General features: G+C 37.5%; 1 protein-coding gene across 1 annotated transcript in view; it reads left to right on the forward strand.

Annotated features, from left to right (window-relative positions):
- The window catches only part of soga1 (suppressor of glucose, autophagy associated 1), a 42,057-nt gene extending 34,235 nt beyond the window's left edge, over positions 1–7,822 (forward strand). The window contains exons 11-14 of the mRNA XM_056732163.1: positions 1,076–1,336; positions 2,677–2,747; positions 2,832–4,233; positions 4,838–7,822. Coding sequence (XP_056588141.1) covers positions 1,076–1,336; positions 2,677–2,747; positions 2,832–4,233; positions 4,838–4,987 — 1,884 coding nt within the window. The 3' untranslated portion in view covers positions 4,988–7,822. The remainder of the gene's footprint in view (positions 1–1,075; positions 1,337–2,676; positions 2,748–2,831; positions 4,234–4,837) is intronic.
- Positions 7,823–15,345: the final 7,523 nt, after the last annotated feature.

Below are 15,345 nucleotides of genomic sequence, written 5' to 3' on the forward strand. Positions count from 1 at the left end.
AGAGCAGAACTCATTAGACATTATCAGCGTGAGAAGCCATTCATAAGATTGTCTGATGAGTTCCCAGCTGGCCTTGGTTTTAATAAGCGACTTGCGTAAGCTCATGAAATTTATGAGTTCCGCAGATTTGCAACTCCAATTGAAAAAGCAGAACAAATTTAAATTAGGATGGAGGATAAAGAATTGGGTGCCTTTGTTACTAGAAACAAAGTGGAAAATATCACAAAGATCGTATTAGATGATCTGCTGTTTAATGCCACTTTAAAATATTTGCATATGTGACCACTCATCAATTTAATTCTCTGTTATTTGCTTGAAAATGACTACTGTATTACTAAGTGACTCGTGGTAAAATCGCTCTTAAACATACATTGTAAGAAATTTAATGTTAAATTTGCAAATTCGATTTCAGCAGGCAGTAAGACTTTAAACAAGAGGTTTTACAAATCTGTTGTTTTTATACAGAAGAAGCAGCATGTGGGGTTGCCAAATTGTTGCAAACATGATAACAAATTCAAGCCGATTATTTTTTATTACCAATCACCTCATAGGAACATAAAGCAATAAATTAGATGTAAAAAAAATATATATTTACTGTTACATTTACAGCAGTGTCTACACTCTAGCCTTGAGCATTTTACTTTGTTTGTCATATTGCGGTCAATAATTGTCCATTTAAAAGATTGATGTTGTTTGGATGATGCTGCTGTTAGCATCTGTCTGAATAGGTCTACTTTACATTAGAGCCATTCAGAGAGAGAGTTGCGTCAACTCCGTTGACCCCAATGGAACAGTTTTTTTACAGAAATGGTGGTTCATGGAGGCTCTCAATAGTTCCTGGAAGTTATATGTAATGCATGGAGCTGCGGCTACAAAGACCACTGAGGTAAACTTTTAACCCATTTTAAGACGTAAGTAATTTAATAAATAAAGTTCCTGGAACTATCTGAAGGCTCCATGAATCACATAACACACAGAAATGTTGAACTTCCGTTGGCGCAACTCTCTCTCTCAATAACTGTACATGAAGCTATTTTCATGGTTACTCATCCATAGTGTCTTTCTTTTTCATCAGCTGGAAGGAAAGGTGGGCAAGGTATCTGTGGCTGGGGGTGAAAAGGATCCTCCCGACCTCAAGGAGGCATTAAAAAAGGAGCGAGAGGAGCATCAACACCTGCTTGCGGACTCTTACGCTGCTGTGATGGACCTCACTAAACAAATGCAGATCGGTGAGAGGAACTGGAGCCGGGAGAGGCTGGAGCTTCTGGAGCACTTCAACCAGGAGAGAAGCCAATGGGAACAACGTTTAAGAGATACCCAGAGCAAAGGCACACAGGTGGGTCGACACTAGAGTGCTTAGGGAGCGCTTTGAAAAATGGCAATAAGTCGAATAAAGTTCTTAATATTCAAAGTTCTGTTATAAATTATTACTTATAAATTACAAATAAAATGAGCCACTTAAACTCCTACTGACAGTCAATTTGTCCCATGCTAATTTTATAAAACCTTAAGATACATTTTATGGAGTCAATGAAAGGCATTATAAATGGCCCTTTTCTGATTTCTGTCTATCAAATAATTACCTTTGTGTTTCACAAATAAGAAAATATGGTTTTACAATAACTTTAAGGTCAGTAAACAGTGACATAGTTACATGTTTAGGTGAACAAAAGTGTTAAAGGGATAGCTCACCCAAAAATGAAAAATCTGTCATCCTTTACTCACCTTCGAGTTGTTCCAGATCTGTATACATTTCTTTGATCTGATGAACACAGAGAAAGATATTTGAAAGAATGCTTGTAACCAAACAGATTTTGCCCCCATTGACTTCCACAGTAGAAAAAGTTTTTTTTCGTAATTTTGAAGAATATAGGGCAACAAACCATTGTATTTTGTCCTTATGAGCATTCTTCCAAATATCTCTCTCTGTTTTCATCATAACAAAGACATTTACAGATTTGGATCAACTCGAAGGTGAATAAATGATGACAAAATTTCATTTTTGGGTGAACTATTCCCCTTAAGGTTCAAATGCATTTAAAATGCATTTATTTATTTGACTCCAACCCAAAGCCTACTCTTTCACAATGTAGGCTACTGAGCCCTTTGAATTTGTACTTTTATTTGGGTTTGTGAGGATGTGTCATCCTTAAAGTTTATTTATCCTATGCATATTTTATCCCCACACTTCCTCCAGTACACCCTCCACATAATCGACGGACGTGACATTATCTTTAAACACTTCCGCAGAACGCCTGCAAACACACTCTTTACATGCTGCATCATTTATCTGGTTTTGCATATCCATGTGGCGGCTCAGAGAGTGTGCAGTCAGACTGGAATGAAGCCTGAGACAGTGTGGTCAGTGTGTCTGCACAAAACACACTGTACGTAATGAGGCTGGAAAAGTTTCTTCTTTGACAACCAAGCCTAGTTCTCTATTTTTCTATGATATCCTAAATGACACCATGGCTCGTTGAGAGAAATTAGGTCATTTAGAAAGACATTATGAAGTCATTATCTCCATAAAGGAAAGTAGTTGTTTTGAATGACCTCATTTCCAAAAGAGAATATAAGCTGACTCAGTTATACCACACGGATGAATGGGAGTACTGTGAGGTGGGGGGTAACCAAGGCTCTGTTAAACCTCACTCAAACAGATCATTTTTATTTCAGCTTCCCCACGATAAAGCCACAGCGAAGGAAACAACACCAGATGCGGCCACTAACAGCTCAGCCTTACAAAGGTACAATGACTTAGGTGTGATGTAAATCACCCCCTTTTTCATTACACATGAACATTTCATGATGATCCTCTTTTTCTCTTACAGGGCCAAATCAATTTCCGCCCTCTCGGAATGCAGGAATCTACTGGACACCAGCCTTTTCCTTCATGGTCATAAGGTCAGTGAAGTACAAGAGGGTAACCAATCTACGGCTCATCCCTCGCTATTGGCTCGCACCGACCTGAGCGACCTCAACAACAAGAATTGGAAGTACCTGACCAAAGATTCCGCAGTGCTTGAGAAGGGGGACCAATTCAAAACGTGGGACTGCCCAAGCACCAACAGTACGTTTTCGGGACATGAAGAGTATGTCCAGAGAAGCTACACCGCTCCGGATAAAACTGGCATTCGCATCTATTACAGCCCTCCAACTGTGAGGAGAATGGAGAGGAGGCCAGTCAAGGAAGGGTCTGGATCTAGGGACGCCACCATGATGGATCCATCAGATCAGGTCCCTGCGTCTGCACCCTTATCAAGTGCTTCATCGTCAGCTTATGAGCAGTGGTTGAGTTCACTTTCCCAACAGCACAGAGACCTGCTTGAGGGACGCACGGGAGGTACTGCTCCATTCCACGGACTGGAGATTTCAGGCAACCTCAGCGATGACATGAAGGAGATGACCAACTGTGTGCGACAGGCTATACGCTCCAGCTCCCTGGAGAGGAAGTGCAGCAAAGATACGGCGAGCCAGACAGTGGGTGTTTCCAACACAGGAACACAAACGGCGCAGTTCATCAGCATTGGCTTACAAACGGATGTTCCTATTCCAACAAGCAGAGGCCTTCAAGGGAAAGCGTGGTCTCCTCGCTCATCCACCTCACTTGTTTCTGCACGTTCCCGACAGATCTCCTCATCGCTGGATAAAGTCCACAGCCGCATTGATAGACCATGTTGCTCGCCAAAATACGGCTCACCCAAGCTCACTCGCAGGGTCTCCACCTCCTCTTCTAAACTCGAGACATCCTCTGTGTCTTCAAGAGATCGTAGTGTGTGGAACCTGAACACTCGCTGCGGCACTCAGAGCGGTTCCGCTTGGGCACGTTCCACCACCACCCGAGACAGCCCAGTGCTTAGCGGACTCAATGATGGATTGACAAGTCTCTTCAGCGTAGTGGAACATTCTGGAAGTGTCGATGCCTTGTGGAAGGCAGATCCGTGTCCAGGGAGACTACCCGCTGGAAAACCTTCCTGTCCTAGCATAGGAATCGGTCTGGGAGATCCCGGAGCTCAGAAGTATAACGTGGTACAGGAGTTCATCCGCAATGTTTGCAGCAGGACTGGAGCAGTGGGTGTCATGGACGAACCGAAACCTGAATGCCTGCCTGGAACTCTGATTGGGACAGACAACATCACAAAGATTGTTAATAAGAGGTTTATGAAAACACAAAGAGACGAGTTGGTAACCAACGGAAAGGACGCAATGAGTACAATCCCCAGCACATTGGAGGTGAGACATTCCGATAAATGATTGATTTGTTTGTTTAATAATAAACATTAAACCCTTTAACCCTTTAAATTACACATTTAATTCATTAAATTAACATATTAAAATGTACTAATATATAAATATATTAACATTTCTGTTTTATTGCCATGCATTGCATTTTTTGTCCATGAAAATTATAGGATATAAGTGTTGTTCATTTAGTTAATATTTTTGTGTGTGTTTTAAATTCCATCATAATCGTTTCTCTAATTGACAAAAAACACCAGATATAGAAATATAAAAATAAACATTATCAAAAGGCAACACAACATAATTATTTACAATTAGGGATGTTACAATATCAGATTCTTACAACACGACTATTATGGACAGAAAAAACTTGTGATAATAATATGTTTGCAATATCTATTGGAATTAATAATGAAATGAATAATGAAATAAATTATGCTATCAATCAAAATTACGTTGAATACTATGTGTGACAACCCTTATCTAGATACATAAATATTGAGAACCTCACAAAAAGGCAAAAACAACACTTTACAACATATACAGTATATTAAATTATTTAGAAAATAATTGTAAGAAATTGTTTTCTTTGCAGGATTTAGTTTGTGACTGCAACTCACAGACCCCGTCCTGTTTCGCCCGTCACTCCCGCACCACCACACGCCACCCACAAGGCCAGTGCAGGCACCGCATACAGGAGTCATCCACGACAACCGAAGAACGACTGGATGCCAGTAACGAGTGATGGACCTCCTCTCAAGCTTCACAAACAGAACTCTCATAAAATATTCATACACATACTGCCACACAAATGCACTGCCACACACGCCAATACACGCCAAGAATTCAGGATCACAAAAACAGGACACTTTTCCTGGTCTTTCCAGAACCAGACCTCAGTCTAACCAGCACACATTAATGCCAAGGAAAGGGAGAGAGAGTTGACCTCTTTAGATCCATCATTCCACTGTCAAACAAGTCCATCCAGTTTTAAATCCAGCCAATCCTGCCTTTCAAAGTCCACCAATCTACCATTCCACACACCTCTTCTTATATCTGCCATTTCTCTGTTCTTTATCGGAGGACTTGACTAACCAAAACCCAAGATGTCAGCTGTGCTTAATAAAACCATGTAGATATAAAGGAAACAAATAAGATCCTCAACATGACCTCTAGCGACAGAAAACATTCCTTAGCATTGCTCTGAAAATCTGTACAGTCCTCCAGCAACCATCCCGGATGAAATCTACATGTTCCTTCACAATTTAGCCTTGTTCAAATCACCTTTTGAATCCGTCCTTTTATAAAGACTTGATATTATGCCATGTGAAGATGTTTTGTACATTGTACTGTACATGTGTGAACATTAGAGCATCGACTCTCGATTGGTTAGAACATCAACATGAAGTTTACAGCTATTACGGAAGATGTTATCTTGCTTGAACTTTTGTTCTACCTCTCCATATTCTGCCATCATGCTTATATAATCCTAATTGATGTAAATCAGGGTAGACGCCATGTTTGATTCTACAACAAACTTGGAAATATGGCTTGCGAAAATTATGTGTGACCCTAAAGGGATAATTTACCCCAAAAATAGATTTACTGTCATTTCCTCACCCTCGGATTGTTCCAAACCTGCATACATTTCTTTGTTCTGCCAAACACAAAGGAAGATATTTATAAGAATGTCAGTAACCAGAGATCTCCTCCCCCAATGACTCCCATAGTATTTATTTTCCCTACTAAGACATTCTTCCAAAGAGCTTCCTTTTTGTTTAGCAGAACAAAGACAGGTTTGCACCAGTACATGATGACAGAATATTCATTTTTGGGTGAAGTGTTCCTTTAAAATAGTCAAATCTGAGAAGGATAAATCTTTCGGCTACTTCAAGGAATGACACCTAATGTATAGTCCATAATCCTATTTCCTTTCTCTCCAGTGCCCATTTAAATGCTATACTAATTGCTAACTATACAGATATATAAACAGAGATTTTTATAAGACTGAAACGTTGAATGCTAAATGCCCACATTGAGATTTTGAGATCATTGAGATTAACCAGATAATCCCCAATATTTTCTATAATCTGGCCTTTTTTTGCTAAATGCAGTTCTGTCATAAAAGTGTATCTGCCCCTACATCACAGTCGATTCGTTGTTTGTCTGTAAAAAAAGCACTCTCCGGTTGGAGTGGTGCTGCAAGAACAGATGTTCAGCCCTATTCTAAGTGCTTTTAATGAGTGTTGATGACAGTACATTTTAAGTAACATTTTTGTATGCATCTCTCAAACCAATAGAATAACTCTGTTTTTTTATAAATAGGGTATTTGTGGAGATTAAGAGTGTTATCACATGTCTTAATTGTTCAGCGTCTGGCCTTGTAGTAAAAAAAATGATGGTCAGCTATTTTAAACCCAGCCTGTATTATCCACAGTAAGTGGATCTCGTTTATTTGTTAAAGCTTTGCCATATTTTCCACAGCTACCTCTAAACTCTTCTTTCTTTCATTAAGTCATATTTCCTTTCGAAGGACACAGGAGTGCCTTTAAAATCAAAGCAACAAGTTATCTATGTTAGAAGTACATTTTGGAGGAACAGCCTATTTACAACTTCAGTAAACAACATGTGTCCTTAAACGTCTTCATTACTATTGAACCCCTCCATTTCTTCACAGAAAAGTGTATATGCACAGTTAACAGAAGTGACAAATAATTTAGTATATATTGTACAGAAGCCAAAATTCAACTCAATGACCTTTTGAGTGAGATTTGATAATAATGTAATCAGTCCTGCTTTTCTTTAAAAGCCATTTTTAACCTGTCTGAATGTTCCATGGATTCAGTCTGATGTTGTACTGTAGCATACTTTACAAATACATATCAGACAAATGATGTGCCGTCCTGTTTAAGTGTCACTTAACCCAGCCGGTCTTCTGAGTTTGGTCACATGATCTCTACATAAGTCAAACAGGGGGAAGGCCTGAGCTCAGGAGTTACAGTCTCAGCGCTCCCAACCATCAAATGCTGCACTTTTACATATTGATGACTTAAGAATGGAAAAATAAATAGTTCACGTTTATTTAAGACAAATGTTGATAATTAGACAGCCATTCTTCAACCACTTTTAAAAGGTCATGTGGTTTATAAAGTATGTTTTTGCGAGAGCAGCTTTCTGACTGGCCGTGATCTTTATCACTCTTATGTCATCACAACACCCTGTTTTACTGCCTAGCAATATATAAAACACATTGCTTATTGTTGTGTATATCATTTGCTAAATTATTATAAAGATAATGCATGTATATTTCTTCTTTTGTCTCCATTTGAAATCTTTTGAATAGAAAAAAGACGAGAGATGGAGAATGATAAACCTTTCGAAATGTTTTAACTTGAAATCAAGTAAACTGTACATACACAATTTGTACTCTTTCTATCCTCGTGTAGGAAACGTTGAATGTCTCTGCCGACTTTGAGCTTAAATTCTGTACCTTTCTTCACCTGAATACAAAACGATGGAAGATTTTGTGTAAATAGAAACATTTTGAAAATAAAAGAAAAGCGCTGAGCATTTCTTCATAGACCTTTGTTTGTCCTTTATTAGACGTTTGGGAGGGAAAAGAATATCATTCTGTTAGTATTCAACAAACTGTTTTTGTCATCTGCGACCCACATTTGCATGTTTGAGGGAAGCTGTTAGCACCAGTTATCAGACTGTTTTCTAAAACATTACACATTTTCTATTGAAAGTCATTTTAAACTCCAATAATTTGTTACTTTCCAACCCAAGTAACCTAGGCTAGGGCTTTTCTAAACTGGTTTAAGGACCCACATTTTATGTACATATAAAATAGAAATTACAAAAATTGTTAACAGTACAATAATAAGCAAAAGGACTAAAGATGAAACAATCCAATTTAGCAATTATACTACCCTTATTTGGTTATATTGAAATTTTACAATGTTAAATTTGAATGGTTTTGTGCTTTTCTGCAGTTCTGAAGCACGTTGCTGACACAATCCATGTTTATTCTTGCTATGAATCCATATTTAATGTAAACCGGATCGTATCATTTACTTTATACCTAAGAATGAGGGTCATACAACCACTTTGTACAGTATTCGTCCACAACACACATGCCTTATACAAAAAATCCGTTAACACTTTCCTTGAAGCATGCATGTATAATGCATTATAAAGAGTTATTAAAATGCATTATGATTCTTCATAATGTGTGTTGTAATGCATAGTATATAGTTTTAAAGAAGTATAACCAATTTAAAATGTGTAGAGTAACAATGAATTGCTAAGTGTTGCTAAGAATGTTTTAACTGTAATAACAATTATTTATAAGACATTACAATGCATTAAAAGGTGCATTACAATGCTTTAAAACTACTTTTATAATGCATTATACATACATGCTTCAAGGAAAGTGTTACCAAAAATCCTTTTTAAAATCTGACCCTAAAGCATTTCCTTTAGTTCATTTGTCAAAGGAAACGCACCAGTTTGTTATAGCATGTAAAGGAAATTACTCATCTCTCCCCTTAAGGCTTTAAAATAGAGATGAAAACTGACTCCGGATTAAGGCAATACAGTGAATAAGAAGGGGGAAGAGTGACAGGGCCGTGTGTTAAATGAAGCACTGGGTTGTAATACTTCATGTCCAGCTGCGGTTTATGAGTCTTAGTCCAGCTGCATTTCCCTCTTTCACATCACTCATAAACCACACCAGCTGACAAAGAATTCATGGAGGATGAAATCATGATAATCTGTGGATCTTTGCGTGTGTGTTGCAGTTCAGTTGCGAACATCTGTGATTTTCCTTGTGGGCCTTTTTTTTAAGAAGCTAGTTTACATTTGAATCTGAGCGCGGAGAAAGAGATACAGGATATGATCAAACACTTGCGACATTCAAAAGAAGACAGACTTCCTGTTGTATTGTGATGATACTGCCATTAATATTCATGATGTGATTTAGAGGAGGAGGAGGAGGGAGGGGATGAGAAAGATAACAATAGAGGAAAAAGAGAGGGAATTACTTGTGGCCTAATGTCATTTTACCCATTTTGATATTTATTAATTGATTCTTGAAATACCTGCCGCAATAAAATATGCAAAGGGTTAAATATGTTACATAGAAAAAATATTATTTTTTTTAAAAAACAAACAAAAATTAAATTAATCTACAACAGTATTTAGAATTTAAACTAAAATAATAATTTTAAATCTTGTATTGTGTTTCATGCTTTTGTTACCCAACAAAAGTTTGCAGGTCTAGTGTACCCGCACAATTATTTTAAATTTATAACATTACAGCCATATAAAATGTATGTAACAGATGTTTTCTTTACCCATATGCGATTCACGTTCACCTTGTTATATCTGTTAAAACACATTTATGAAAAGGGTGCGATTTGTTTACATTTTTTTATAAAGAATCTATAACATGGGTGATCCGAGGATAAAAACAATATTTGCATACTTTTTAGTAAACATTCAGCTATAGTCCCACAGACCAGAAACCCACACAAAGGATTAAATAGATAACATTGGCTTGGCCGAAGTTCTATTACCTTAAATCAACTAAATAAAAAAAATGACTTCAATTATAAATCAAACTTTTTTTTAAGGAAATCCCATTATTAAAATCCGGTCACATGATCTCTCGGTCCTGTATTCAATCCCACAACATTTTAAATGGAACATTGTTGACACAAAACACATGACATCAGCAACACAGGATGGAACAACCCTGAAGCAGATCTACCAGAGATCAGCGCTGCTGATGCTGAGTCAGATTTTCTCTAAGATGATCCTGATAAGATGAAGCAGTTGTTTGCATGAGGTTCTGTTTTGAAATGCATCAACTGCACATCAACATCAACCAAACTAATGATAATCACTGGACTTTTCCCATCGAGCACAGATTGTTTAGGTCAGGGCTATTCAAATCTAGTCCTGGAGGGCCACACTGGTAGGTAAAAATCTCTTGAGACTAAAGCCCCCTAGTCCAAATCAATCTTACTCTACACAGTAATGTAGAGGTCAATAGAGGACAACTGGAAACCCACAGTTTCTCTATTGACTCCAGCAACGACTAAGAAAAGCCATGAAGTGAAAATTGTATTTCTGACTCTCCATGACAACGACATCTTTTACAGTTTATTTCACACCTAAACCTTGCAATATGTTTCCAAGCAAATGGCACAAACATCAAGGTTAGCAAATGTGCAAATAACAGCAGTGTTAAAAAAGCCAGCATTTGGTGTTTGTGTATTACAGGGCTCCAGCAGATCATATCAGTCAGACCGGTGGTAGGCGGTTCAAATACAAACACAGGATGCAGGCAAGCAGTCTCCGCAAATTATGAGCGAACCTGAGAACAGCAGGGAAATAGAGTTTTCTGTTCTCTGATGATCCGAAGAGGATGGAAAGTGCGATGAGATGGGATTGAGGTGTTTTTTGGCACTGGTGCTCTATGTGAAGGAAGGGTGTGGGTTTCCTACGGGTGAATGCGGGAAAAAACAAGAAGGTCGAGTGGGTGCAGTGCATTAGGAGATGGATTTAGTATGGAGCTTATTTATACTTTCTCCGAGTGAAAAGAAGATTGATGGACAGACAACAAGATTGTGGGTCTGGAGACACTTTGGGTAGGTGAAAGTCAGACAGAAAGACAGAAAACTTCCAGAGGAAAACTTGTGCTCAGAGGTTGATGTTTCATGAACTGAATGGCGTCTCAGTTCATTTTTTGTCACAGAAATTTCCAACCTGATCTCAAAGGAAAACATAAGTGTTTTGCAAAGTGGCAAGTGAATATGAATTTTTATGATGCGATTTAAAAAGATGATTTAAAACGAAAAAAAGTACTTAAGCAAGAATGAGAAATTCAAGAATAAATGCAATTCTACTTTCCAAAACATTTTATTTCATATATTTTCCCGGATCCCCAGTTGGCAGAATCTTACAGTTTTAGAATATTTATTTTACACTAGAAACAAAGGATAAAAACAAATGTAAATAGTTGACAAACAGTAGGATTAAAGAGCCATTGAACATTTAGTCTTTTAAATTTGATGAATAATTTATTTAAAAGGATATTTAAAAATCTCTGACCTTCGATTGTAGACTTGAAGTCGAGTTTACTTATATGGCGCTTTTTACAATCTTGCAAGCAGTTTAACATGAAAAAGAAAACACAGAAGAGGATAATAAGTGTACAAAGTACAAACAGAGAGGACCATCTTAATAAGAGTTATTATTGAATTTTCAGAAGTTATTCTAATACCAGCAGTCACTAGGTGAGCAAGCCAGCATGGCAACAGTGGCAAAGGCCAAAGCCCTAATGATGAATAAATAAAGAAAAAACTCAGGAAAAACAGTCTTATCCGGGAGTGCCAGTTCTCCTCAGACGCATTACATTTCAGTTACTTTTGAGTACATTTTTATGATAAACAGGGAGTAAATATTTGAAACACTTCTTAAACACATTCAATAGTAAAGATTTAATGTAACACAGGGTGGTTCAAAACTCTGAATGATGTGAGATGAGTTAAAACAAATAAAATAAAATAAATCAACTGCATAAAGTGAGTAAAATAAACTCAAAGTGTTCCAGACAGAAAAGCATTCATGGCACACCACAAGACTGAAGAAAATCAGAGTAATTAAGTCCAACCATCATTACGAAGGGGCAAGGAAGAGCAAGAAAGACTCCAAATTCTCCTACACATTCTCTACAGACTTTATGTTATGACAGTAGTGGAATTCATGATTTTAGAGTATGTTTAGAAGCCATAGTTATGTATGAAACATGCCATCTATGTTCATTGAAACATATTATAGTGCTCCCCCTGTGGTAGAGAGGGGAGTTGCACCTGTCTTTGCATTTCCTCTATGTAGCCATATTAGGCAAGTAGTGATGTGGCAAGGCAGGTGGGAAGAGAGATGAAATCACAGTTTGTTTTGGGGTGAAACCATTTTTTCACAATAAATGACTTTTGAGGAAGTTTGTAGTAGCGTCAAATATACTTTCCCACTAGAAATGGCTAAATCTGAAGCACATCCATTACAGTATGTGTGTAAAACAGAATAATACAGCACACAGGCAGAATAACATTAGACCCTCGCGAATAATGTAATTACCTGTCCCATCCGAGCTAAATCCATGGAAATGACATTATATCTTTGTGTGGACATAAAGAGGAAGGATCAGTGTATCTCTGCAGAGAATATTTCTCATTCATTAACACCCATTTTCATTCCTATCACATCTTCAGAAATCTCTCTCCTTTCTAATTCACTATCATTTTCTTCCTCTGTTCTGCAACATCTCGTAGAATACATCAGTCCCACTCTCTTTCTCTCTCTCTCCCACACAGACACACACAAACACACACACACACACACACACACACACACACACACACACATACATTGAGAGTAGGCTTTTCAGTAGAGCTATATCGATTCAATTGCCTTTAAGATTGCTGGCAGACAGCAACCCAAACACTCAGACTGTCACAGGTTGTTGAAGGGAAGAGGTTGAAAGTCAGTCTTTCTATCTGTCTCACTATCTACTCTATAGTCATATGAACCATTGAACTGTACAGTTTGTAAATATCATTTTAATAATGCAGTAGACCTTTGATTCCCTTAATATACAGTTTGCTGAGAGATGGCCTGCTGGTTCTTATTCAATTCAGCACAGATTTGCTCTACTCAACCGAACAGAAATTAAAACAGAATGTCATGTTTTAAAATTAGTTTGAATTACTGTTTAGTTTAATTTTCTTTAGGTACTGTTAATGATCCGTTCAGAGGTTTCTGTCTACAAATATGTGAAACTTGACATTGTGTTATTTATGTGCATATGTTTATGCATCAACATTTGTAAAACATAAAATCATAAAATAAGACACTCTCATTTGTGCAGGCTATTAATACAGACTATGGGGGATTTGCTGCAAATGAAAGAGTATTTCTTTGCTTTGTATTTCAGCACATTAACCGGAAGTCCCACAGGTAAGAAAAATCATAATGACAATTTTTCAGCATCGCATTTGTTTCCTTTACATACAAATTGCTTGAATCTCCATCTTCTCACGCTTTTCTCCTGAGATCAATTCCCAAGTAATCTGACTTCATAAAAAATGTAAAAGACACCTGGATGATGTCTCTAGCTGCGCTCAGATTTACCAAGATACCAATGGCGGGAATACAAATCTTTTGCAGGCATTCCTCATGAAATAAAACATTTTATTTGATTTTGCGCTGATTATTATTAGATTTTCTCCCACCCACATAAATTGTACAGTTCTTGCTGTTCTGTGTTCTGTGCTGTTTCTTTCAGGGTTTCTCCTTCTCTCTTCTGTCATTTTACAGATCTGGCAGACGTTTTTATTCAAAGCAATTTAGAGAAGATTAAACAGATTTTATCAGAGCGTGTGTTCCCTGTGAATTGAACTCATGACCTTGCGTTTCCTACCACCACGCACTACCTTTAGTAACACACTTAAACCAAACACAACTGAGATGTCCATTAAGTCTCCAGAGCTGTATGAAATAGCATAAAACGTTTTCTTGCACTCTCACACACACATAACTCTTATCTTCCACCATCCAGGCTGTCCTTTCATTTGAGAGAGGGTCAAGCTATTAAAAGCACACTCTGAGACACTAAATAAAAATAAATAAGACAAATGTAAAGGGGAAAAAATGTCTACGAGAGGCTTATTATAAGTCTCTCTTTTCTAAAGGTTAATGCTTCAAAAGAGCAGAGAGGTTCCTTACGGTACAGTAGATGTGATGTGAGTGCTTTAGTGTGTTAGATGGGAAAATGACACTCAAATTGAAAAGAGCAGGGGGTGTAAAGAGCTAATTCAATGCATTCAGAGAGATCAACCAGACAGGCATAAAAAGTCTGTGTAAGATATATTTTTATAAGTAACTTCACTGCAACCGCCACCATACCTCATGTCATCTTACAAATGGCACCTTCTCCTATGTTGTATACGAAGATGCTGAAACACAACTTTACGAGAGGCTTTCTCTCATCAATGTAGCGTAAACAAGTGACCTCATAATGTCTCGCAGAAGAAAAGACAATGCAACAGTCAGTCCTGAAAACGAGAGAGGGTGCAGGTTTTTTCCTGTTAATAGACATTTACATTTAGCAGACGCTTTTATCCAAAGCGACTTATATTGCGTTTAGACCATACATTCTACATAGGTATCGAACCCATAACCTTGCGTTTTTAATGCAATGCTCTTACCACTGGGCTACAGGAAAGAAAGATGAAGAAAATGCTTAACGTCCCCTCCCCTTGACCCCAAAGTCCCACATCTCTCATTCAGAATGCCAAAAAACACCTGCCATGAAGCTGCACGCATGACCCATCCATCTCTGTCAACTCCACCCCATGATCTGTTGAATTAAATCAGTTTGACCAGTCGTTCATCAAAAGTCACATAAATCTAAATTAGCTGTTTAGTTTAAATGTAGACGTGTGCAGAATACAGAGAGGTTCACAACAGGATGCTGCTAAAATATTATTATTGTATTGGATTTTTTTCGTATTCGTGTAACACAGGCATATTTAGACCAAAAGTATAAGCTCTAACTAACTGTAATACATAAAGAAATATTACTTATTCAAACCCACTTATTAAAATTGAGTTTGTTTCCATCATTTAATCACCCTTGTGACCGGCCAATACTAAATGACTTTCTTTCTCCTTCAGAAGACAAAAGTTGACTTCCATTATATGACATTTCTCGAAATATATTTTGTGTTCCAAAGAAGAAAGTGTCATATACGAAAGTCACAAAAAGTCATAAATACTCCCAGTTTATGAAAGTAGATGGCAAGATGTACATTTTTCATATAGATCTTGCAAATCAAGATCACAAGGAATCCTAAAGCTTTTTCCCAAAGACACCCCACTGCTTGAAATGAGAAAAGGTGCTTTGGGTTAATATGCTACAACCAGCTACACCTCAACCATGTAAACCAATGCAGAAGAGAAAGGTGGAACCAGAAGATAATTTCATATTTTTATCATCAATAGACAAGACAAACAAATGAAATCCTTATATCA

This window comes from Triplophysa dalaica, chromosome 20 (genome assembly GCF_015846415.1).
Source record: "Triplophysa dalaica isolate WHDGS20190420 chromosome 20, ASM1584641v1, whole genome shotgun sequence".
Classification (NCBI taxonomy): domain Eukaryota; kingdom Metazoa; phylum Chordata; class Actinopteri; order Cypriniformes; family Nemacheilidae; genus Triplophysa; species Triplophysa dalaica.